The following is a 25,173-nucleotide window of genomic DNA, read 5'->3' as shown; positions in this document are numbered from 1 at the left end:
ACACACACACACACACACACACAGGTGCGATGGCGAGGTGTGACAGACCTGGGCCACGCAGATGAAGTGGCACAGGACAGCGGCACGCTGTTGGACCGTGGGTTTGCTCAGAACCATCAGCTGGATCCAGCGGGACACACTGTTGAACAGGGAGATGAAGCGCTCCAGGATCGGGTTGTCCACTGTACAGCCATGTCTCACGAAACTATGGTAGTCCTGGAACTACAGAGAGACAGTGTTTTACACACACGCACGCACGCACGCACGCACGCACGCACGCACGCAAACACACTCACACGCACGCACGCACGCACACGCACTCGCACACACACACACACACGCACGCACGCACGCATGCACACACACACACACGCACGCACGCACGCACACGCACACACACACTCGCACACACATACTCGCACACACATACTCGCACTCGCACACACATACTCGCACGCACGCGCACGCACACACACGCACGCACGCACGCACGCACGCAAACACACTCACACGCACGCACGCACACGCACTCGCACACACACACACACACGCACGCACGCACGCACGCACGCACGCACACACACACGCAAACACACTCACACGCACGCACGCACACGCACTCGCACACACACACTCACACGCACGCACGCACTCGCACGCACGCACGCGCACGCACGCACACACGCTCACATGCGCGCGCACGCGCACGCACACACACGCACACACGCTCACACACACACTCACTCACACGCACACACACGCGCACACACACGCGCACACACACGCACACACTCACATGCGCACGCGCACACACACCATTATCTTGCAGAAGGACTTGTACTCCAAGTAGGTGAGGTGTTCGGCGAGTTCGGAGGAATCCAGATGATCAAACAGGAGAGACATCTTCCTCTTCTTGGACAGGGACGTGACGCGCTGGGTCACCTGACGCTTCCACTTATACGACGGCCTGCAAGGGACAAAAAGGACAATCCCCCACAAAACCAGAACCAACTCGAAACATTCATCTCCACACTTGGTTATGAAACATCCAGACCCCAACTGACACATGAATCACTTCTAGATATTAGAGACCCTTCTCAAGATATAACAGCCCCTTCTCTATATATAACAGCCCCATGTATATCTCTTGATATAACAGCCCGTTCTCTAGATATAACAGCCCCATGCATATCTCTTGATATAACAGCCCGTTCTCTAGATATAACAGCCCCATGCATATCTCTTGATATAACTAGACACTTTTTCTAGTTTCTTTTTTAAGATCTGCTTGAGTCTAGTTCTATCATTTTGGGAGGGTTCAATTGTACAGAGGTTTGTATGTGACAAATGTGTGTGTGAGTATGTGTGTGTGTGTCTGTGTGTGTGTGTCTGTGTGTGTGTGTATGTATGAGAGAGTGTGTATGTGTGTGAGTATGTGAGTATGTGTATGTGAGAGAGTGTGTGTGAGTGTGTGTGTGTGTGTGTGCGTGTAAGTGTGAGTGTGTGTGTAAGCGTGTAAGTACAAGTGTGTGTGTGTAAGTGTACTTACACACTCTATGTTTATGTAAGTGTGTGTGTGTGCGCGTGTAAGTGTACTTACACACTCTATGTTTATGTAAGTGTGTAAGTGTGTGTGTGCGCGCGTGTGTGCGTGTAAGTGTACTTACACACTCTCTATGTTTATGTAAGTGTGTGTGTGTGTGTGCGCGTAAGTGTACTTACACACTCTCTATGTTTATGTGTGTAAGTGTGTGTGTTTGCGCGTGTGTGCGTGTAACTGTACTTACACACTCTATGTTTATGTAAGTGTGTGTGTGTGTGTGTGTGTGTGTGTGTGTGCGTGTAAGTGTACTTACACACTCTCTATGTTTATGAGCTGGCTCTCCTTCTCATTGCCTTCTGTGTTGAGTTTCTCCCTCAGATCTCTAATTTGTTCAGCTAAAGCTGGATTGAGATTAAACTCTACAGGAAACTCTGAGATCCAGAACCTACAGATAGAGAAGCAGATAGAGAAGATAGATAGAGATATGAGAGAGAGAGAGGGAGAGACAGAGAGAGAGACAGAGAGAGGCAGACTGCGGCTCTTACTTGACCAGGTGGCAGATCCGAGTCCTGACCTCAGGCGTGGCGCTCTCCTCCTGAGACCTAACGCTTCGTTAAGACTCGTTAACCCCATTTACGCATGAAACAATTACTGGTCATCTGACAGTAGGACACTTACTCCACTTTACTCTCGCTGTGTTTAGGCCAGAAACACAACCACGTAAACAAATAAAACCTTCCCAGCATGCAACTGTAACCCCTCCCACTCCAGTGACCCATACTACATACTAAGATTAATCCTAATCCAGTAACTCGATACTTTTCATATTAGTTTCACTGTACTTGGTGAATAGTTCATCATAGCTGTTGATTTAACTACCCCAGGGGTAATAACTAAAGGGTAATAACTACACAGAGGTCTGGAGGTGGAGAGCTCATCTGTCCATCCGGGTGAAGGATACTTCAACAGGAGTTTTCTTGCCAGATCATGTGAGGGCAGGTACCAGGGGTGCATCATCAGAAACATCCGCACTAAAGACCCGTTCTGCAGACTCCCTGCGTCATCTGGATAAAAAGCAACGCAACACTGCACTCAGCTGACTTCAGTTCACAGCCTGGTAACCTCGGACACATTCCAGTAAAGACTCAGTGGTCATGGCACTGACCAAACGCCTGGACACACGCCTCCACCAGATCGTCCACCGTGGCCGACCCCGCTGACAGGGCCTCCATCTCTCTCGCTCTGTGTGCGTGCGTCTTCTCGCTGTCTCCCTTCCTCCTTCTATCCCTCCTTTCTTGCTCTTCTCTCGTCACTGCTCTGCTCCCTAAAAGGGAGCAGGACAGCAAGAATCACATATTCATGAATTCGCTCGTCTTTGGTGCACATGGCTAACAAAGACTGACTTTAGGTTCCAAAGGATCACACGATTAATCCGGCCCTCGTTTACAATGCAGATATGACGCATATCAAATTAAGAACGTTTATGCAGGGTAACCCTAATCCACCACACGCTGGGAATGGTTTAGTGTTATATTATCCACCACACGCTGGGAATGGTTTAGTGTTATATTATCCACCACACGGTGGGAATGGTTTAGTGTTATATTATCCACCACACGCTGGGAATGGTTTAGTGTTATATTATCCACCACACGCTGGGAATGGTTTAGTGTTATATTATCCACCACACGCTGGGAATGGTTTAGTGTTATATTATCCACCACACGCTGGGAATGGTTTAGTGTTATATTATCCACCACACGCTGGGAATGGTTTAGTGTTATATTATCCACCACACGGTGGGAATGGTTTAGTGTTATATTAGCCACCACACGGTGGGAATGGTTTAGTGTTATATTATCCACCACACGCTGGGAATGGTTTAGTGTTATATTATCCACCACACGCTGGGAATGGTTTAGTGTTATATTATCCACCACACGCTGGGAATGGTTTAGTGTTATATTATCCACCACACGCTGGGAATAGTTTATAAGAAGAGTTATATAAGAAATCCTTTTTCCCCTCATAAATATAGTTTCAAATATTGTGAGAAAATTGAATCATGACTCCAGTATCATTACACCCCTAACAGTGTGTGTCTTCGATATGAGTAAACATCTCTAAACACCTCATCTAATATAATGTAAATGTTTTCCCAGTACATGCATGTCCACTGTATGAGTACTGAAGCCTTTTAAAAGAGGTTGCCTGAACTCTATTAACCTTTTTGATATGAATGTGTGTGCACGTGTGTGCGTGTGTGGTGTGCATGCACGTGTTTGGGGTTATTACAGGTCTTTCATAAAAGTGCTGTCTTACTGTAATACCATCAGAAATAAACAAATCATCTGGCCACAAGAAGTGGTGTCTTCAGTATAGACACTTGAGATGGTTCCACAGGAAGTGGTGTTTTCAGTACAGACACGTAAGATGTTCCACAGGCAGTGGTGTCTTAAATTAAGACACGTGAGACGTTCCACAGGCAGTGGAGTCTTAAATTAAGACACGTGAGACCGTTCCACAGGCAGTGGAGTCTTCAATAAAGACACGTGAGATGTTCCACTGGCAGTGGAGTCTTAAATTAAGACACGTGAGACGTTCCACTGGCAGTGGAGTCAGTAAAGTGACATGAGACTGTTCCACTGAGCTGAACCTGACATGTTCAGTAATAGTTTAGTAATAGTTTATTTTTCAGTATAATGTGTCCTCAGAGCTAAAGCAACTACAACTACAGCCCTGGCCAATTCTCTGGGCCGGCATGTGCTATTTCTGGCTCATGTGAAAATAAACCAGTCATGTACAGCTTTCAGATAGTCATGGAAACACGTACGTACACACACACACACACACAAACATAACAGACACGCTGTCACGTCTTCAAACCCTCAACCACAGAAACCACAATCCAATACTTCCTTCTGCAGATAGACCTTTGTTCAGGGTACTGGCCTCTGCCTGCACTGGAGAGACAAGGAAACACACACACACACACACACACACACACACACACATACACAGACCACCATGCACACTTAGTGTTTAATGTAAGTTTATGGGCAAGATACCATGGCAACACCACCAAACCCCCACTCCACACTCTCTCTCACACACACACATGCTGAAGATCAGACCTGCACCAGCTGATGACTGACAGATCACTGAATCATTGGTTTGAGAGAGAGGAACCTCTCTCCACTGGTCCTGCTCTCCACGTACTGCACGGAGGATGCAGACAGCTGAGGTACATGAGACAAACCCAGAGGAACCAGACCATCCGCTCAGAAACATCGCTCGACTGAAGGTATCAACAGTGTCAGCAGTTTGTGAAAGTGGTGTGTGAGGTTTTAATGGTGTGATCTCCAAAAGAGTTTGAATGAGTCAGTTTAACAGCTCGGGTATATGGAAGAGTGCTGACACACACACACACAGTCACACACACTCGCACACACATATATATGCATGATACTGCTCTTATGGTAAATGCCAGCCCCATGTGTTTGTAGTAACGTCATCTCACTAATGCGCAGACAAACCCCAGAAGGCCAGAAACCATCTGCCACAGTCAAATCCAGCACTGACCAATCACCTTAAAGGCCTCAGGAACATGAATACAGAAAACACTGAGAGAGAGAGAGAGAGAGAGAGAGAGAGAGGGAGAGAGAGAGAGAGAGAGAGAGAGAGAGGGGGAAAGAGAGAGAGAGAGAGAGAGAGAGGGAGGGAGGGAGAGAGAGAGAGAGAGAGGGTGAAAAATCTCACACGAAATTTGAAAACATGCATACACACACCCTTGTTTGGTGATGGTGAGGAGGCACTGCAGTGGTGTGTGTGTGTGTGTGTGTGTGTGTGTGTCTGTGTATTACAATGGCCCTTTTCCTTTACTGTTATTGTGCTGCAGAGCGGTGGACAGATACACTCAATTATAGCCTCAGAGGCAGGGGGGTTGACAGAGAGAGAGAGAGAGAGAGAGAGGGAGAGAGAGAGAGAGAGAGGGAAAGAGAGAGAGAGGGAGAGAGAGAGGGAGAGAGAGAGGGGGAAAGAGAGAGAGAGAGAGAGGGAGAGAGAGAGAGAGAGAGAGAGAGAGAGGGAGAGAGAGAGGGGGAAAGAGAGAGAGAGAGAGAGGGAGAGAGAGAGAGAGAGAGGGAAAGAGAGAGAGAGGGAGAGAGAGAGGGAGAGAGAGAGGGGGAAAGAGAGAGAGAGAGAGAGAGAGAGGGAGAGAGAGAGGGAGAGAGAGAGGGGGAAAGAGAGAGAGAGAGAGAGGGAGAGAGAGAGAGAGAGAGAGAGAGAGCGCATGGACAGTTTGCAGGGAGAGACACACATGGGGAGTGAAATTTCACTGAAGAAATTTCCCCTTCAGTGCGTGACTTCCACCTCAGAAGATCAGTGTTTAATCTGGCGTCACTCCCACGCTGCACACACACGGACGGACGGACAGACGGACACTCCACAGTAACGCAAGACAATTCCAGCAGAACTATTCAGAACGCAGGGGAACATGAACTGTGTAGGGGAGGTTTACGACTCCAACACACCAGTCTTCTCACAGCATTACAAAGGTCAGGAATAAACAGCACCACCCTGCCACAGGTCCCCAGTGAGCTCCACCCTGCGGTGAAGCAGAAGACTGGCTCCTGAACAATACACAGGCCTGCATCCGCCCAAACTTGGCTGATTTATAGGTGTGTGTACAGGGATTTATCACACACACACACGACAGTCACAGTTAAAGTAACGCAGATAAACTGAAGCTTGCATTGTCTGGCACAATATAGCGTTTGCACATCATTATCACTATACTGGTCCTTGAGCACTGATATTGAATAAGGCTGTAATAAGACATAAAACACAAACTGAATGTCTAAACCGACTGTCCTGCGAGCGTCCAGATCTGCCCCAGACCTGCCCCAGACAGGCCCCGGAACAACCCCAGACTGCACGGACATCCAAACACACGCGAGTAACTTTAGTGTGAATAGTGCAGGGTGACTGTGAACCATTGCACGACGGCTTCTTCAGGGAGGTTTGGAATTCACCACACTGGTCTCTACTGACAACACAGAACTGTTTCAGAATGTGTGGAGTCTCTATAAGTACCCCCCCCCCCACACACACACACACACACACACACACACTCACACAGAATAGTTCCAATATGTCTGAAAGTAAAACTTTATAAAATTCTCTACTGGCATCATTGTTGGCAGCTACTGAAAAGGACACAATCATTACTGCATTCCAACAGCAGTAATAAAGTGTGTGTGTGTGTGTGTGTGTATGTGTGTGTGTGTGTGTGTGTGTGTGTGTGTGCGTGCACATTTCAGTGTGTGAACCTTTCAACAGATCAGGTTTTTGCCCTCCTGAGCAAAAAAAATCAATCAGTCTAAATATGGCAGCAAGAATGGAGAGGAAGAATGAAACTCCCACGTCTCCCAGTGTGTCCTACACGTCTACACGTATCCCGCTGTGACCTACACGTCTCCCAGTGTGACCTACACGTCTACACGTATCCCGCTGTGACCTACACGTCTCCCAGTGTGACCTACACGTCTACACGTATCCCACTGTGACCTACACATCTACACATCACGTCTACACGTATCCCGCTGTGACCTACACGTCTACCACTGTGACCTACACATCTACACGTCTCACGTCTACACGTATCCTGCTGTGACCTACACGTCTACCAGTGTGACCTACACATCTACACGTATCCTGCTGTGACCTACACGTCTCCCAGTGTGACCTACACATCTACACGTATCCCACTGTGACCTACACATCTACACATCTCACGTCTACACGTATCCCGTTCTGACCTACACGTCTACCAGTGTGACGTACACATCTACACGTCTCACATCTACACGTATCCTGCTGTGACCTACATGTCTACCAGTGTGACCTACACGTCTACCAGTGTGACCTACACATCTCACGTCTACACGTATCCTGCTGTGACCTACACATCTCACGTCTACACGTATCCCGTTGTGACCTACACGTCTACCAGTGTGACCTACACGTCTCACGTCTACACGTATCCCGTTTGTGACCTACACGTCTACCAGTGTGACCTACACATCTACACGTCTCACGTCTCAGTGCGACCTACACATCTCACGTCTACACGTATCCCGTTTGTGACCTACACGTCTACCAGTGTGACCTACACATCTACACGTATCCCACTGTGACCTACACGTCTCACGTCTACACGTATCCCGTTTGTGACCTACACGTCTACACGTCTCACGTCTCAGTGTGACCTACCTGTCTAGACACCATTTCTACAAGGAGGTTGCTGCCTTCACTCTGCACACTAACTTGTCTGTTGTTTTCTTAGTTACATCCTGAACTTCTCATAAGACGTTTCACAACCACACAAGACAAACATCCCCCTCTGTCTGCAGTGTCCATTCATCACAGTGAAGTTGCAACCCAGTAAAGAACTGTTTGTTTGTTTGTTTGTTTGTTTGTGTCCTTCTGCCTCTCGTGTGTGTGTGTGTCCGTTGCCTGGTGACACAGACCTCGATTGATCGATCCCCTTGGTCTGGATAATGCATGTATGTGTGTGTGTGTCCGTTGCCTGGTGACACAGACCTCGATCGATCGATCCCCTTGGTCTTAATAAAGGATGTGTGTGTGTACACCAAACTGACATCACAGATAGCAAAACTAACTCAACACTAACACCAATTACAGACAAAATCAGTACTAATGGGGGGGGTGTCCACATCACTGGAACCACATCACTCCAACACACACACACAAACACACAATCACTCACTAGTGTATCTGACTGACCTTTAATGACAATACAACAGATGAGATTTACCTCACTGCCAACTCACCTCCTCTAAGACTACATTACCCAGAGGTGCTGTTACATAAAACAAATGACACAATCAATCGAAAACGTTAAGGATAGAAAATGATCATAAATGCTCAAATACTGCGTGGTGTTCTGTACGTGATGGGACTCAACATTTCAGGCTTAGCGCTGTGCTAACAGTCAGAGGTCTCTGCCTGTAGTAATCACACTTCTGCCTCCAGTTCTGTAGTCAAATGGTGCGCAAATGTGACGGGTGTTGTAAAAAGAGCAGAAGGTGGCAAGACCTGTTTTGTTACGGTTATGCAAAAATTCTTGAGTAGAGGTTAGAGATTAGAGACAACATGATCAAATCTACAAAGGACAGGGAAGGGTTGTCAATACGAGAACTCTAAACTCTAACCCTTCTGTGTACTGTTTCTTGTTTACAGGTATGTTATCTGCTCTTGGGTGTGGAGCAGAACGATGGCGCGTTTGGTCTCACACATCATCAGCGTTCCATGTTTTCCGGCTCATCTGAGCGTCAAACCTCTCTTTTCTTTTCTTTTGTTGGAATATTCAGGTGTTTTCTGGAACGTCAGTCTTTTCCATTCAGATTATGTGCATTTTCAGAATATGAAAAAAGGTGAAAGAGGTGAAGGAAAAACTCATGTGTCGTTCCGCAGGAATCAGCACGTTAAAGTCCTGGATGCTTTTCCATAGGGATTCATCACCACAGGATCCGACTGTCACTTCAGTTATGTCCTGTTGGCTTAACCAATCACAAAGAGGAATTCAGACTAAGATTTGCATTGCATGCTTGGTCAAACCCACGCTTTTGGTGCTAGATCATGAACTGCATTTGAATCGCAGCTGTGCCACACGCCAGCCTTTTAAAACCCGTCCAAACACACAATATTTTTTCAATACCTGCTCAGGGACAAAAAGCTAAACGTTAGCCACATGACAAAATCAAACCTTTTCACTAATGAAATTATTCACAAAGTCTCTCCCACCTTAAAATAAACAAACAGAAACTTAGTGCGTTAGGTCCGTAGCACGTGGGGTGTGATGGTTACGGTAGCGGACACCCAGAAGGACTCCAGGTGCTCGTACATGTGCAGGTTTAACGCTGGACATCCCAATACGTCACTCAGGAGCTGCCAGAGACGAGAATATGTGGGAAAAATAACTGAACTGACAAGAAGGAATTTTAAATAATTCCATCAGCATCAGCGAATACGATGGACAGAGTGGGCAGAGCACAGATAATAGTGTGTGTGTCCTGTTCAGGACTGATTTGGTGTTTTGGACATCTACAGCTGGCTGATTTTGATGGTAGCTGTTTTAATCTCGTGGCCACACAAAAAAGTATGTTTGCATTTGTGTGCATGTTTGTTCGTGCGTGTGTGTGTGTGTGTGTGTGCGCGCGTGTGTGTATGGGGGCTTCCTACACTTGGCTGTGTCTGCAATATCATAGGGACACAGAAGGACCCAGACTACACCCTCTGGAGGCAAGGACGGGCAGATCATACGTGCTTGCTGTGTGTGTGTGGGTGTGTGTACAGGGACCAGCCCATCATGAGTGTGTATGTGTGTTTTATTTATTTCAATAATTTATTTTCACTGTTTCCACCGGGCAGACATTTCCTGTTCTGTTCTTTTGCAAAAGTGAAAAACACAGAGGGCATCACAAATTCCAGATGGTGTGTGTGTGAGAGTGTGTGTTTGCCTGCCTGAATGTATGTGCACTTGGTGTGTGCATAAGTATATGTGTGCACGTGCCTGTCTGTACATGAGTGTATGTGTGTGGGCGTGTGTTTGCACACATGCATGTGTGTGCATATGAGAGGCATGTGCATTCACATGTGTGCGCGTGTGTGTGTAGTGCTACTGGTGCTGGAGAAACAATCGGAGCAAGTGAAATGTTGGATCTTTAATCTCAGGTTAAAGAAATCAGGAGACAGGAGACCCGTGTCCGTGGACGACCCCTCGTTGACCCTCCAGACACGAGAGAACACACAACTTCCTGTAAGCTGTGGTCTGGGTAGGTGTGCGGTTACCAAGTCCGTGAACATGGCCACCAGATCCACTCACCTTCACTGCCGTTTTTTCCAGACACATTAAAACGTTTAGGAAAACCACAACAACCTCGCTTTTCTTATTTAGGCCCCAAAATAAACAACTGGAACAGAAAGCTCACCAGTACATACTAAATCCACGGAGTTAATCAGATGAGCAGAGAGTGTGGAGGCAGTGTAGAGACGTGTGTAATCATTAAACCACTAACCCCCCCCCCCCGGCAGGAGCAAGACTCAGACTAAACCCCCCCGGCAGGAGCAAGACTCAGACTAAACACCCCCCCCGCAGGAGCAAGACTCAGACTAACCCCCCCCCCCCCCCCCCCCCGCAGGAGCAAGACTCAGACTAACACCTCCCCGCAGGAGCAAGACTCAGACTACCCCCCCCCCCCCCCCCCCCGCAGGAGCAAGACTCAGACTAAACCCCTACATGTAGGATTAAGACTCAGACTAAACCCCTAACTGCAGTTGTAAGACATATTTGGGTTGGGTTTATAAGGCAGTAACAGAGTTCTTATATGATCCATACCGCCTCAATTTTTTTAACTGCTGAAAATTAAAATGCAGTTTTTATAAAAGATATTGTACGTAGCCACAAACGGCGTCCTAATAAACAGAATCTCTAAATATGCAAACCACGAAAAACAAAAAACAAAACCCCAACAAACCGAGCAAGTGGACGTGAGACCCTGTGGGTTTCTGCCCCCCCACACACGTTAATCCCACCGCGGACAGCAGAACTCAGCGAAGTAACGCAGGATTAACACCTGTACTAAAACCAGACCAGCCAAGACTCATCAACAGCTCAAATGTCCCAGTCTGGGACACCTTCATTCACACAGATACTTTTACTGTGTCACGTTCCCTGATGTAAAACACGCGCGCGTCACCCTGTAGCGTGTTCCCCGGTCTGAAACACGCGCGCGTCACCCTGTAGCGTGTTCCCCGGTCTGAAACACGCGCGCGTCACCCTGTAGCATGTTCCCTACACTCAGCTCCATCCTGTTTACTAGTCTTTTCAACACAGGCCTTGAAAAGGTCATAGGTCAAGCATGACAGCTTCCCGTGTTGATTCCGGTGATGTTGTAAGAGACAGAACTGTGTGTTTGCAGGATACGGAAGAATTCCAGATCCAGGCCAGGCAAGATTTGCATGTTTGCTCACATATCTCTCTCTCTCTCTCCCTCTCCCTCTGCCTGTGTGTAACCTATCAAAGTTTGGTTAGGGAGAGTCTTGGGTTTTTAAAGTTTTGTCCTAAGAGAGCTTCATACTTTGGTCATCTTTGTATTCCCTAAAGCATCCTGCAGTGTTTTACTCTGTTATACTGTTCAGTGTTTAGTGTTAAGTCCATCACAAAGGAGGAAATTCACAGCTAATAACCTTCATTTTTCAGTCACTGTGACATGCTTGTACCATGAGGGCGTAGCTTTCTCTCTCTCACGCTCTCTCCAGACTGAAGTTCTTGTGTGAACACACACACACACTGTAGCTACTCGATACGTCAGGTTCCACACACGCCACAGCCTCCGTCTGTGCTAAGGAGGTCACAGCAATCATCTTTTTTCAGTGGTGTCCTCTGGATGGCTGGCTGGCTGGCTCTCACTCTGTGCTGCTGGAATTGATTTTTCTCTTGTGTTGGCTACAATTTTCCCTCCTGAATCAAACATGTTTGTTCAGCATGAATAAGTCATTTAAAAATAACAACTTCGAGTTCCAGCTAAACGAGACTCCAGAGGTCTACAGCTGTGGGTTTTATGATGGAATATATGTCTAAACTCAGATTAGCTAATCCAAAATATGTCAATGTGTGTGTGTGTGTTTGTGTGTAGGTACTTAATCCCATCCTTTGGTATATGTAATACACAAACCAACTCTAGTTCAGAATATAACTATCAGAGACACCAAGACTGCAGGACAGGAGTCACATGTGGGGAAACTTCACAACACTATAACGTTAGATACAGTGAAGACAGTACAGAGTCAAATATCAGACATCAAATGTATGCTTTGACCCCTAAGCTTGAACTCCAGTGATGTCCGAGTGCCACAGAAAGTCCCAGGTTAGAGAAGAGACCCGACCGACATGACCAAAACCACCACAGATGTTCACAAATCAACTCAAATTAAAAACAGGGTCTGTCAGAGTGGCACCTTGAACAAAACCCATGTGTGTAAAGTCCCGGGAGCCGCTGGAGCTTTGGAGATTATCGAAGGCCAACGGAGAGGGCCGGGGGGTCCTGGGGACTCCGGAAAGACGCAGGGACACAGAACCTAAACACAGCAAAGCTCATATTCAGAAAACAGAAAAAGCTACTGCTCAGAGCTGGGCTTAACATCAAAGGAGGAAGTGTGTGTGTGCGTGGGAGCAGTGTGAGGACCAGATAAGAGCAGAAGGATGTTTATGGTTGACTCGTCTGTTCTCTTTATTAACCCTGAGCCACACACTCTCATCCTCAACTTACAAACAGAAAAAACACCAGCTGTGTACTCAGGCAAGTCATGGCTCATGGGTCCTAGGGCAAAGGTCAGTTTCAGAAACAAGCCTGACCCTCATTTACATGAAATATTCCCAATAAATACCAAGTCCTGAAGATATGTGTTGAGTTTAGATGATGCAATTGGTGCCGTTACTGGATTTATAGATGAGCGTTATAATCAGTTACTGGACGAAACACGTTTAGCTTTGTTTACTTTATTCTTATTTGTAAACAAAGTTAACAAAACCATATTAACTCTAACTCACAATGTGGTAAAAACAAAGTACAAGTCAAAGGTTTCAGAAACAACAGAGATTTTAAAAAGGACAGTTGAGCATAAAAACACTACACCCAGACTGCAGACCCACACACACAGAACCTCCTCACACACACACACACAGACCCTGTAGGAGCTCACACTTCCGCTCGAGAACTAAGGTGTCCCCCCCACCGCTGAGCCTCACACACCGCTAAAGGAGGTCAGGGTGCTGGATGTGAAGACCACCCTCCTCCCAGAGTCCCCTGGGAGGGTTCTGGCTCCACAGAGACGGGGTATGTCAGGACGTTAGCAGAGCGTCAATGCAGACATGTTCAGCTCCACGTCGGTCAGGCTAGGCCTGTCTGTCATGGTAAGGACAGGACAGAGTGCAAGCACACAGCATGATCACAGTCTGGATTACACACACCTGAACTGCTCAAGGATGAGCAGTTTAAGGACACTGCTGCAGATGCTACAGTGTGTTTGTGTGTGTGTGTGTGTGTGTGTGTGTGTGTGTGTGTGTGTGTGTGTGAGAGAGACCTTCGTAAACGTTCAACAGGACGTTCTAATTTGCCTTCACTAACGTCGACTTTTATGGCAGGTACTGCACTCTCGTGCCCTGCGTCAACAGCATCGGCGTGTAGCTGCAAGTCCGAGCGCGTGTAACAGGCAGGCGCGCGCTCTCTCCCGCGTTCGTAGGTTTACGTGCCCGGTTCTGCTTCTAACACAAACGTGTTCGCGCACTGCCCCGTAATGTAAAAATAAACAAATACAAATAACGATCAACGACAAACTAACGTGCACTCAACTTGTCCTCGCGACTCACTGCGACCACTGCCTAATCTTCCACCGCGGCTCTTTCACGAGGCGAGATTTGCACACAGCAGTTAACGGCACGGGTGTTTTCTCCGGTAGGAACCAGGCGTCCGTGCCGTCCGGTTAAGACGCGGTTCGGATATCCGCGCACGAGCGCTGCGTCTTACCTTGAAAGTTTGGGCGACACGACGAAGCGCAGTGCAGGAATCTCGCGAAGCGAAGACACCAAACTCACTACGAAGATGCAAAAAACGGCCGCGAGCTCAACTTCAGCCCTCGTTCACTCTGCTGGCGCGCTCCTCGCGCGTCGTCGCGGACTCCGCGCTACAAGTGGCATCTAGCGCGTGGAAAGGCGTCAGCGTGCAGATGTCATCCGCGTGCTCCGGCCGAGGTGTCTCACACCAGCTCGTTACCGGCGGATGCGGTGCAGCGCGATCCGTTGCCCGCTGCTGCCCTCGCGGTCTCAGCACGTGTCAGCGCGACGGTCTCGCGGAGGATGTGTGGTGCTCTGCAGTGTCTTCGACGCGCGGCGCTCCGCGTGCTCGTACCAAATACTTGGACATGTACTGGCAAATGCAAAGCGCGCGGTAACGTTAGACGTCAAGCCAGCCACGCGCGCCCCTTGACATGGGCAGAAGGAAAGAACTGCGTTTGTTTGTGTGACTCGGATTGTCACCAGTTACGAACAGCTGTGTGTACGAGGAAAGCTGCAAGCGGGCTCCACGTGTAATGCACGCGCATCCTACAGACATGGCGCGTGGGCCGGTTACGGTACACAGCCCGCATGTCTCTACGCCTACCGAGCACGCGCCCCGGAGCCTGCCGCTATACGCGTGCATGATAACGTTTAAGGTGGAAGTCAAATTGCCAGTTGGTTATGCGATGCACGTGAAGTTGCACAGGTCATTCGCGAGAGCAGCCGCGTTTTGGGTGTTTTTTTTTTTTTGAAAACTTTGAGGGTTCACCCGCCCCGTGACCCCCGTGCTCCTCTGCAGCCGGGGTTCACCTTCATACTGCATCCTTGCACACGCACACCGACAAATGTGCAAATATTAGCGAATGAAACCGTTAACCGGAACGTCATACCACACGTAGCTGACCCAGGACACGCGAAAACGAATGTGCGTTCGCCCAGCAGGTGGCGCCATAACGGCGGGATGATGACTGCGGGTCTGTCCTCCCGCCGACCAGGCTTGTATGGAAAGCCAAAGTGGTTAAATGTCGCCTCAAACGATACGAGTTTTATTTATAAAACGCCGAATAAAGTTGCGTTTTGGACGCTTTTACGTGGCAAAATACGGCGTTATTTTTCACTACGACGCAAAAACCACCAAAAGCGCAGCTTTAAGTACTCCAAAACGCCGTTTTTTACGCCAGTTTTGGCTCGCCTACAACGGCCTTTTAAACACCCAGTCACTCCAGAACAAGGTCAGACCAGACCAGGTCATGCAGATCTTACCGGCTGATGCCCAAGTTTGGGTTTTTGGGATTTACATGTGTGTTCATTCACTCCAGAATGTATTTATTCATACACTTATTAGCTGGCTAGGGGTTTAGCAGACCTGGCTGTAGTGACCATGGCTAGGTACTGTGGACATCGTACTTTAAATGGGCAGTTGGTTAACTAGTTAGCTAACTAGCTAGCAACATTTCCTACAGCTGTTAGATGGCGAGGAGGAACTTCATGTTGCCTCGAAGACGGACACAGAATGACCGCGCTCGACAACCCAGGACAACGATGTAATACAATGTAAATTAACGTGGTAAGGGCCGTTATAAGCGAATTAATGGCCGAGACCGTTAAACTGGTAAAAATACTAACCAGAGACAACTATCTGATAACTGGCTGTAAAACGGAGCTCACCCAAAGGTAGCTGCAGTTGGCCAGTCATGAGTTGTAAGTTGATCTTGCAGAACAAATGCACGTTTGTGTCGAGCTTGTTGCCTAGCTAGCTATCAGAGGTGCGGGTTGGTAGTGTCGTTATAGCAACTGCTGACTTCAGACTTTTGTTCTGGTTAAAACTGAATGAAAGGAGAAGGGGTTATCGCAACAAACTCCAGAGGGATGCCAAACAGCGAATATGGAGAACAGCGCTCTCGGTCTTGGAGTATCCCTGTTTTGTACACTTGTCATTGCTCCAAGTCTAGCACTGGGCAATCGGGACCCACCGTCTCTCAAAGTTTTAAGAACTGCCTGGTCACGAAGCTTCTGAGTTTATTTGGTTATTTATTCATATTTGAGCAGTGTTTGTCTTCAAATGGGAGCTACTGAGTATTCCCACCTTAGATGGCGGCTAGTAAGAAATAGCCCTGTTCTTTAAAAACTACAAATTTTAAGAGGAAAAAATCTTAACTGTAATTATCTATGACAATGATAATCTTAATATTAAATTGGCACAGGCCTTGTGAAGTTTGTTGAGAGAATCTATATAAAATGTCCTTTCCCCATTAATTCTAGTCCATTTGGCTTGTCTTATGTTTTATAACTCAGAAAAGGTACAACAGAGTTCTTAAAAGAATGTTTGTTTGGTGTGCCCTCATTTGTTTCTGTTTGTCTCCCATTTTATGTGCTGTTCACGTGTGTGTGTTCTTGGTCAGGTTAGTCCCTACCACAGTGGCGTCACCTGCATGTCAGAGACACTGCTGCTATGCCTGAAAACAAAGGCCTCACCTGTATGATACACCCACCCTGCTGAAGAGACTGAAAGAGTGGGTTGGAGATTTTAGTAATCAGCCCTGGATTACTCCGGGCAATCAGCAGCAGCTTTACTTTGTCTGGTTTGGTGACTGTGTGTCCTCTGTGCACTCCAACTACAGCAGTTTCACTCTCCATGCTGGACTTAATTCTCATTGTCACTCTTTAGGTGATCTCGCATTACTCACTGGTCTCTTCTGATTAATCTTAAGACTTAAGACTGTTTAATTTCTAAGATTATGTATCTATCTTTCCTAATATGTTACTAATTACTGTATGCTCCCATCTTTTCTTAAATTGGCTCCTATCTCCCATTGTCTTTGGTAAAATATTTTTCTAACATTTGCTTCAACTTTGGGAACTGAAAAATTGCTGACCTCCCCTGCCCTTTATATATATTCAATTTACCTCTATAAACATTTGACTAAAGGTTTGCAAAGAAATAGCCTCATCTGGAGGAGTGGGTCTGTAAAAAAGGACCTGAAAAGAACAGAATCAGCAGGAAGTTGGGCTGGAGTCAGTCAGATCCATGCTAGTTACCACTTAGTCATGTGGGCACTGAGCCCTAAATGTTGCAGTAGTAGCTCAGTGGAAAAGGTACTGGTAGTAAGAAGTTTGCCAGTTCAAGTTGCCACTGTTGGGCCCCTGAGTAAGACCCTTAACCCTCCATTGCTCAGATTGTACTCACTCCTAATTGTAAGTCACTTGGATGTACATAAGAGAAAAAACAACAACACTGGCCACTTAAGATCGTCAGCTGTAGCCTATACCTTTAGAGAGTATTAACCAACATGCAGCTGGTTACATGGATGCATCAAGTTAGTGGGATTGACAGTGGCAGTACCAGTTTAACGGTCTCGGCCATTAATTCGCTTATAACGGCCCTTACCACGTTAATTTACATTGTATTACATCGTTGTCCTGGGTTGTCGAGCGCGGTCATTCTGTGTCCGTCTTCGAGGCAACATGAAGTTCCTCCTCGCCATCTAACAGCTGTAGGAAATGTTGCTAGCTAGTTAGCTAACTAGTTAACCAACTGCCCATTTAAAGTACGATGTCCACAGTACCTAACCATGGTCACTACAGCCAGGTCTGCTAAACTCCTAGCCAGCTAATAAGTGTATGAATAAATACATTCTGGAGTGAATGAACACACATGTAAATCCCAAAAACCCAAACTTGGGCATCAGCCGGTAAGATCTGCATGACCTGGTCTGGTCTGACCTTGTTCTGGAGTGACTGGGTGTTTAAAAGGCCGTTGTAGGCGAGCCAAAACTGGCGTAAAAAACGGCGTTTTGGAGTACTTAAAGCTGCGCTTTTGGTGGTTTTTGCGTCGTAGTGAAAAATAACGCCGTATTTTGCCACGTAAAAGCGTCAAAAACGCAACTTTATTCGGCGTTTTACAAATAAAACGTGATTCGTTTGAGGCGATCTTTGATCACTTGGGCTTTCCATACAAACACAGCACGCGGACTCTCGAGTACGCTGCGACGCAGTGCTCGCGCCAGACCGTGAGGTGGCGGTGACGGTAACGGCTCCGGTTAGTCCACCCTGCGCCGCGTGCGCATGAGCCTTGGCTTGTTGGCGGTGTGGCGCGGGACGGAGCGGAGACGCGAGCCGTCGCGGTTCAGGGGTAAGTGTTTGCGCGCGAGGCGCTCTTTGAGCTAGAAAGACTCGCGCGGGTGATGTAGACGCGGTGACGGCAGGCCCGCAGACGCTCGCGGTGCCTTATACGTGTGCGTGCACCGAGGTAGTGCGCTGCAGTGCGTAACCTTGGAGACTCGGAATTTGGATGTTTCTGGTTGAATGACCCGAGTTAATAAGCGGGACAGAACACCTGTGACGAGCCCTGCTGTGGTGTGTGTGTGTGTGTGTGTGTGTGTGTGTGTGTGTGTGTGTGTGTGTGTGTGTGTGTGTGTGTGTGTGTGTGTGTGTGTGTGTGTTGGGTGGTTGGGTGGGTGGGTGTGGTGCGCCTTTGTCAGGACAGATTTGGCCTGTTTGAGGTCTGACGCGGAGTTAATGGCTGTAATCTAGCTCCTGTTAGCCCCACCTCAGCGTGTGCTGCGTTCAAAGACATTGGCTCAGTGTGTAGCTTCTACAGTGTGTGTTCTGACACTGACCAAAGGACTGACCTTGAGAAGAGGCGTGTGTGTAGTGTAGCTGAGATCCGAATGCTGATATAACTCTCCGGTCCGTGTACACAAGGCCTGAGCTGATGAGACATCTGTCATTTTTCACTTTATCCTGATCTACCAGATTCACACAATCATAAACTGACTATTGCGTTTGTGTGCAGTGTGTGGGTCCAGATGGTCTACACCAGGCTCCTCAAACTTACTAAGTGGATGGCCGTCTCAGGGTTCAGGACTGTGGGTGGAGAAAGGGAGAAAAAAAGGTGTTTATTCCCGTGTGCTGCTGGCATGTGCGTGTCTGCGCTGTGTGTAATGTTGATACACAATATCACGGTGCTACCGCAGCAGGTTCTTTTGGAGAAGCTTTTGTGTACAGCTTTTATTTGTACTGGTAACTCGCGTTGGTGTGGCAGGGTTTGCTTGTATGAAACCAAACATCAGTTCCTCTCTTTCCTGCTGACACATGCAGTGCATGCTGTATCGCGTGAGTGCGTTTGTGCAATATTTTTGATATGGCCTATTTGTTTATGCAGTGGTGTGGAGCTGGGTGGCAGTTTAGTCACGTGACTAATGATTCATAGACTCGCATGACGCAAGTAACTTCAGTCAGGGTTTCAGGTTCACAGCTGTCTCTGCTTTGTTACCTCTCCCCATCCTCCCAGTTCAGGATTGTTTAGTACTGGTATTCTTCTCTGGACAGCGTGATGGATGAGGGCTTTCCTTATATTATCTGAATCAGAGCTGTAACACATCAACCATACAGGGTTGCCTTGTTTCTTGATTTGAGAAGAGACTCACAGCGAGAAGCTCACTCAGCTCAGATGTTTGAATCTGCACCAGTAAACTCAGCCAAACTAGTAAATCCAGCTGGCACCAAGCCAGATGGCAGACTACGCCTCACTAGGCGGATGAGAGAATGACTGGAACCTTTCTAGGATATTGGAGCAAGAGATTTAAGCAGTTTACAAAGAGCAACAATTCTAGAAACAACCTCTTGAGTCTTCTGTAGGCTAATGTTGTGAACCAAGAGTTTAGGACTGTAAACCAGCTTTTAGATTCTGGTCTGTGGGAGCGCACACTGGAACCCAGTTAGCATCCAGTCACCTCTAGCTGTGATGGTCAAGTGGGGGTGGAATAACAAGCAGAGGATTATGGGTATTCATTCAAGATACAGTTTGCGCTCGTCAAGGATGTATGCACCTTGGAGAGATTTGAAACCCGTTTAAACAGGCATACCTTTTAACTGGATCACATTGTGCCTGCCTGTGGTCATCACCCATGTGACACAGAACATGCCCACTTATATAGACTGTACTTGCTCTAATCATCTGTAACAGATGACCAGTCGCACTGGTAACCACAACACATTTATATGAATCATTAAACTATTAATTCATTACTGTATAAGCTTGGCTTTTATGTATTGTTGACACTTGTGCACTTCTTTTAAGCTGTGTAGTGAGTTACCGTGTGTGTGTGTGTGTAGGTTTGTGCTAGAGACGGAGTGTGTGAGTCTGCGATATCCCTACAGTTCTGTAGGACAGAGGAGGATTTGCCTGTAGTGACTTGCTTCTCTGCATCCGAGTTCTCCAGACTGCAACTAAAGCACAGCCGTATTTGTGCAAGGCACGTGCACTTTACAGAGAACCAACGATGTATATGCATGCGTGATCAGAGATGCTGACGCTAATGCGTCTATGATACCAGTTAGAGATACCGACACTAGTGTACTAATACCTCTGTGATGCTTCACAGTCTCTGATCCGTTGTGTCGACAAACCCCAAACCTCTGTTTAATATGTTTGAAATGAGCTTACTATGTTGCTTAATGGCCGTCTGAGTTTCTATTGAGGGTTGGCTCAGAGAATTGTGATCAGGCGTAGCTAAATCGTGGGGTTTTTTTCACGCGTGCGTTAGGGCCAGGGGGGCGATCTCAGGTGTTTTAGACCGCTGTTTGGATAAATCACAACATTTGAGAGAGTTAAAATCTAGAAATTCCTGATGGAAATAATATTGGTGAGTCTTTAAACCTCTGTGGGGTGCAGAGGGCTCAGGTTTTTTCCAGGACTTTTTAATCCGGATAAAGCGAGTTTTTTGTGGGAGGGGTTATTTATGGAAGAAACTCTCTGCGAGCTCCAGATGAGGTTTCACAGCGTCAGAGACGACCGTGAGCTACCTGGAGACTCAGGCCGAGCAGGCTGGAGATTCTGGAGAACTTGACTGTGTGGAGTTGTGCGTTCGTGGTGGTTAATGATGGTGTTTTGTTTCTGTTTCCAGTTCACCACATGTCATGATGAAGGGAACTAGAGAAGCAGAACCAAGTGACCGGTGAGTTTCACTCTGGAACCTTTGTGCTGTTGCCAAGCAGCATGTCTGGCTGTGGCTCTGGTCTGAGCCGTAGAGCCACCACGGCATTCGTTAAGAGTCCTGCTTCTACTGCAGGAGGCTTTCAAAGTGGAAATTTGAGATATAAATCAACTTGTCAAAACCTGTTTTGTAAGATTCAGATCAACGTTTCAGCCCCCTAATCCTCTTCCTCCTCTCCTCCGACAGCGGCTATGTAGTGGCGATCATCTTCTTCCTGCTCGGACTGGGAACACTACTGCCATGGAATTTTTTCATGACGGCATCGAGGGTAATCTAGATGAAGAGAGCAGAGCTGGTGAACTGCAGGAGGGTTGAGGTTGAGTCTCCTCAGTCCCAGCCCTGCTGCTGAACATGGCGGGGGGTGGGGGGGGGGTGTTTTTGTCTTTAGGGTATGTGTCGTTCTAAGACTGTGGTAACGTTGGGTGTTTGAGTTAGGGGTGTGAGTTGAGAAGTTCAGTATTTGAATAAAGTTAGAGTTCATGGAGTTAGTGTGGTTAGTGGAGTTCATATCTGCTGTGTGAAGACTTCAGAAGAGACTGGCATGAGGGATGTGACACTAGAACACCCAACATTACCTAGTACTATTATGTTTGGTATTCCGACTGTAGTCCGGTTGCTGTGTTAAGCGCGCCTCCCTGTTTGCCCCTGTGTGGTGGTAGTATTTCAACAACAGGCTGAACTCGTCAGAGGTGGGCAACGGCACAGCTGAGGGTAGGAAGGAGTACTACTTCAACAACTGGATGACTCTGCTGTCCCAGCTACCCCTGCTGCTCTTCACCCTCCTCAACTCCATCCTCTACCCGCGGTGAGACACACACACACACACACACACACACACACACACACACACACACACCTGGAGAGTGCTGCGAGTTCCGTTTGGCCGGACGTGACCCCACGACCTCTTTCTGCCCCGCTCTGGGTCGCTCAGGATCTCGGAGAAGGTGCGCATCGCAGGAAGCCTGGTCTTCATCTTGCTGCTCTTCGTCCTCACCGCCACCCTGGTGATGGTTCCCATGGAGCAGGACCTCTTCTTCTCCGTCACCATGGCAACCATCTGGTTCATTAACTGTGAGTGACTGGCTGGAGTGTGCCGTATCCGCCCAGAGTTTTCACTCCTGAGCTTTTCCAGGAGACGGAAATTCTTACTGCATTCCAACCGAGATTGAGATCCATTATAGTCAAAATGATGAAGCTTATTTTTTAAATTTAAAGTATGTGTGCGTGTGTGTGTGTCTGTAGCGTTCGGGGCGGTGCTACAGGGCAGTCTGTTTGGTCTAGTGGCTCTGCTACCTCTGAGGTACAGCTCTGTGTTCATGAGCGGACAAGGACTGGCTGGGACCTTCGCCGCCGTCGCCTTGCTGTTCGCCATAGCCAGTGAGTAACGCGCACAGACGCACGCACAGACGCGCGCGCGCGCACACAGACGCGCGTAGAGACGCACGTACAGACACGCGCGCGCACACAGACGCGCGTAGAGACGCACGTACAGACACGCGCGCGCACACAGACGCGCGCGTGCAGAGACGCACACACAGACGCACGCACACACGCACGCAGAGACGCGCACGCAGACGCGCGTAGAGACGCGCGCACAGACGCAGATGCGCACGCGCAGAGACGCACGCACAGAGCTGTGTGCCAACGGAGATCCTGAGGGAGAACAAAGGATGGGACGCGAGGAAACGGCCTCGGCATCAGGAACAGGCTGAGGGCACGGGCACGCTGAGCTCCTTTACCCAGCATCCTGCTGGCCAATGTCCAGTCTCTGGACAACAGGCTCAACGACCTGCACTTATCGTGGTTGGAGATTTCAACAGCGCTAAACTCAAGCATGCGGTGCCCAACCTTTACCAGCATGTAACGTTCCCCACCAGGAGAAATGGGACACTCGACCACTGCTACACTCCATACAAGGACAGCTACAAGGCACTAGCGCATCCACCGTTTGGTAAGTCGGACCACGCTGCCATCTTCCTCATAACAAAATATAAACAAAGGCTGAAACAGGAAGCTTCAGTTCAGACGGAGGTCACATGCTGGACAGACCAATCGGTGGCCGCTCTGTAGGACGCTCTGGATGACGCGGACTGGGACATGTTCCGGCGCAGCACTGATGATGTCAGCGAGTTTACGGAGGCAGTAGTAGGGTTTATTGGGAAACTGGTGGACAACACGATCCCAAGAACCACCATCAAGAAGTTTCCCAACCAGAAGCCCTGGCTGGACAGAACCATCCGCGCGGCTCTGAACTCTCGCACTGCTGCCTACAACGCGGGGATCATCAGCGGGAACACGGACGAGTACAAGTCTGCGGCATACGGAGTGCGCAGGGCGGTGAGGGAGGCCAAGCGGCGCTACGGGAAGAAACTAGAGACACAGTTCCAGCAGAGTGGCTCTAGATCCCTGTGGCAGGGACTACGGACGATCACGGACTACAGGAGCCCACCCTCCGGACTGATGAGTGCGGATGAGTCTCTGGCGAACGAGCTGAATACATTCTCTGCTCGCTTCGAGGCTGCACCTAGCAGCGCTAATACTAACAACGCTAATGGTGCTATCGGCGCAGCCAACGGCGCATGCGCAGAGCCCGTCATAGGCCAGAGTGGTGTGAGGATTGTTCAAAAGAGTGAATACCAGGAAGGCGGTGTGACCGGACGGCATCTGCGGTAGAGTCTTCAGAGCCTGCGCAGACCAGCTAGCCCCGACATCTTCAATCTCTCCCTGACGCTCGGTATCGTCCAATCCGGCTTCAAGCGATCCACCGTCGTCCCCGTCCCGAAGAAACCTCGACCTTCCAGCATCAACGACTACTGCCCTGTTTCCCTCACATCGGTCCTGATGAAGTGCTTTGAAAAGCTGGTCAGAGACTTCATCACATCTTCACTGCCAGCCTCCATGGACCCACTGCAGTTTGCATACCGCCACAACCGCTCCACTGACGATGCAATTGCACATCTGCTCCACACCACACTGACCCACCTGGACGAAGGGAGGGGTAATTATGTTAAAATGCTATTTGTCGACTACAGTTCAGCATTTAACACTATCATCCCCTCCCTACTCACTACTAAGTTGGAGGATCTAGGACTACATGCATCCCTGTGCGACTGGATCTCCAACTTCCTAACAGACAGACCACAATCAGTACGGGTGGGCAACTGCGCCTCATCCACCCTCACCCTCAGCACTGGAGCTCCTCAGGGTTGTGTCCTAAGCCCCCTGCTCTACTCACTGTACACCTACGACTGCACAGCTACTTCCAGCTCCACCATCATTGTCAAGTTTGCTGATGACACCGTCATCATGGGCCTGATCTCAGACAACGATGAGAGGGCCTACCTGGAGGAGATTAAACACCTGGAAAACTGGTGCCAGGAAAATAATTTCCTAAACGTCAGCAAGACAAAGGAGCTGATCGTGGATTGCAGCAAGAAGCAGGAGCGGCACTACCAACCTGTGAGGATCAGTGGAACCACGGCGGAGACAGCAGATAGTTTCAGGTACCTTGGTGTTCACATCTCACAGGACCTGTCCTGGTCCCGCCATACCAACTCCCTGGCAAAGAAGGCTCGTCAGCGTCTTTACCACCTCAGACGCCTAAGGGACTTCAGACTGCCCTCCAAGGTACTGCGGAACTTCTACACCTGCACTATCGAGAGCATCCTCACGGGGAACATCACAGTCTGGTTTGGGAATAGCACCAAGCAGGACAGACAAGCACTCCAAAGGGTAGTGCGTTCAGCAGAGCGCATCACTCACTCGGAACTTCCTGAGCTTCAGACCATCTATTACAAGCGATGCCAGACCAAGGCCAGGAGGATTGTGAAGGACCCCACCCATCCCAACAATAGACTCTTCTCTCTGTTGAGGTCAGGGAGGCGCTTTCGCTCCCTGAAGACCAAGACAGAGAGACTGAAGAGGAGCTTCTTCCCACAGGCCATTTGGGCCCTGAATCAGGGAAGCTGATAAACTGTGGGGCTCTGTGTTCT

At 48.5% G+C, this 25,173-nt stretch overlaps 2 protein-coding genes across 6 annotated transcripts in view; one reads left to right on the top strand and one right to left on the bottom strand.

Moving 5' to 3' along the window:
• The window catches only part of LOC113591684 (RAS guanyl-releasing protein 2-like), a 30,220-nt gene extending 15,493 nt beyond the window's left edge, over positions 1-14,727 (bottom strand). For 2 of the 5 annotated variants that reach the window (XM_035529984.2, XM_081714802.1), the window contains exons 1-7: positions 14,155-14,727; positions 2,709-2,867; positions 2,505-2,607; positions 2,089-2,145; positions 1,857-1,988; positions 817-967; positions 49-222 (exon numbers count right to left, since the gene is read on the bottom strand). In XM_035529984.2, the coding sequence (XP_035385877.2) occupies positions 49-222; positions 817-967; positions 1,857-1,988; positions 2,089-2,145; positions 2,505-2,607; positions 2,709-2,775 (684 nt within the window). In that variant the 5' untranslated portion in view covers positions 2,776-2,867; positions 14,155-14,727. The other 3 variants (XM_081714801.1, XM_035529983.2, XM_081714803.1) reach the window with 3 other exon arrangements.
• A 3,478-nt stretch (positions 14,728-18,205) lies between these two features.
• LOC113591686 (equilibrative nucleoside transporter 2) overlaps positions 18,206-25,173 on the top strand; it is a 12,575-nt gene continuing 5,607 nt past the window's right edge. Inside the window, exons 1-7 of the mRNA XM_081714800.1 lie at positions 18,206-18,315; positions 18,979-19,077; positions 21,092-21,142; positions 21,368-21,449; positions 21,841-21,986; positions 22,113-22,252; positions 22,424-22,558. Coding sequence (XP_081570926.1) covers positions 18,992-19,077; positions 21,092-21,142; positions 21,368-21,449; positions 21,841-21,986; positions 22,113-22,252; positions 22,424-22,558 — 640 coding nt within the window. The 5' untranslated portion in view covers positions 18,206-18,315; positions 18,979-18,991. The remainder of the gene's footprint in view (positions 18,316-18,978; positions 19,078-21,091; positions 21,143-21,367; positions 21,450-21,840; positions 21,987-22,112; positions 22,253-22,423; positions 22,559-25,173) is intronic.

The sequence above is a fragment of the Electrophorus electricus genome, chromosome 5, assembly GCF_041902795.1.
Source record: "Electrophorus electricus isolate QZ-2024a chromosome 5, ASM4190279v1, whole genome shotgun sequence".
NCBI classification, from domain to species: Eukaryota; Metazoa; Chordata; class Actinopteri; order Gymnotiformes; family Gymnotidae; genus Electrophorus; species Electrophorus electricus.
The sequence above is the reverse complement of the archived record's forward strand: the minus strand, read 5'-3'. Positions and strand labels throughout refer to the sequence as shown.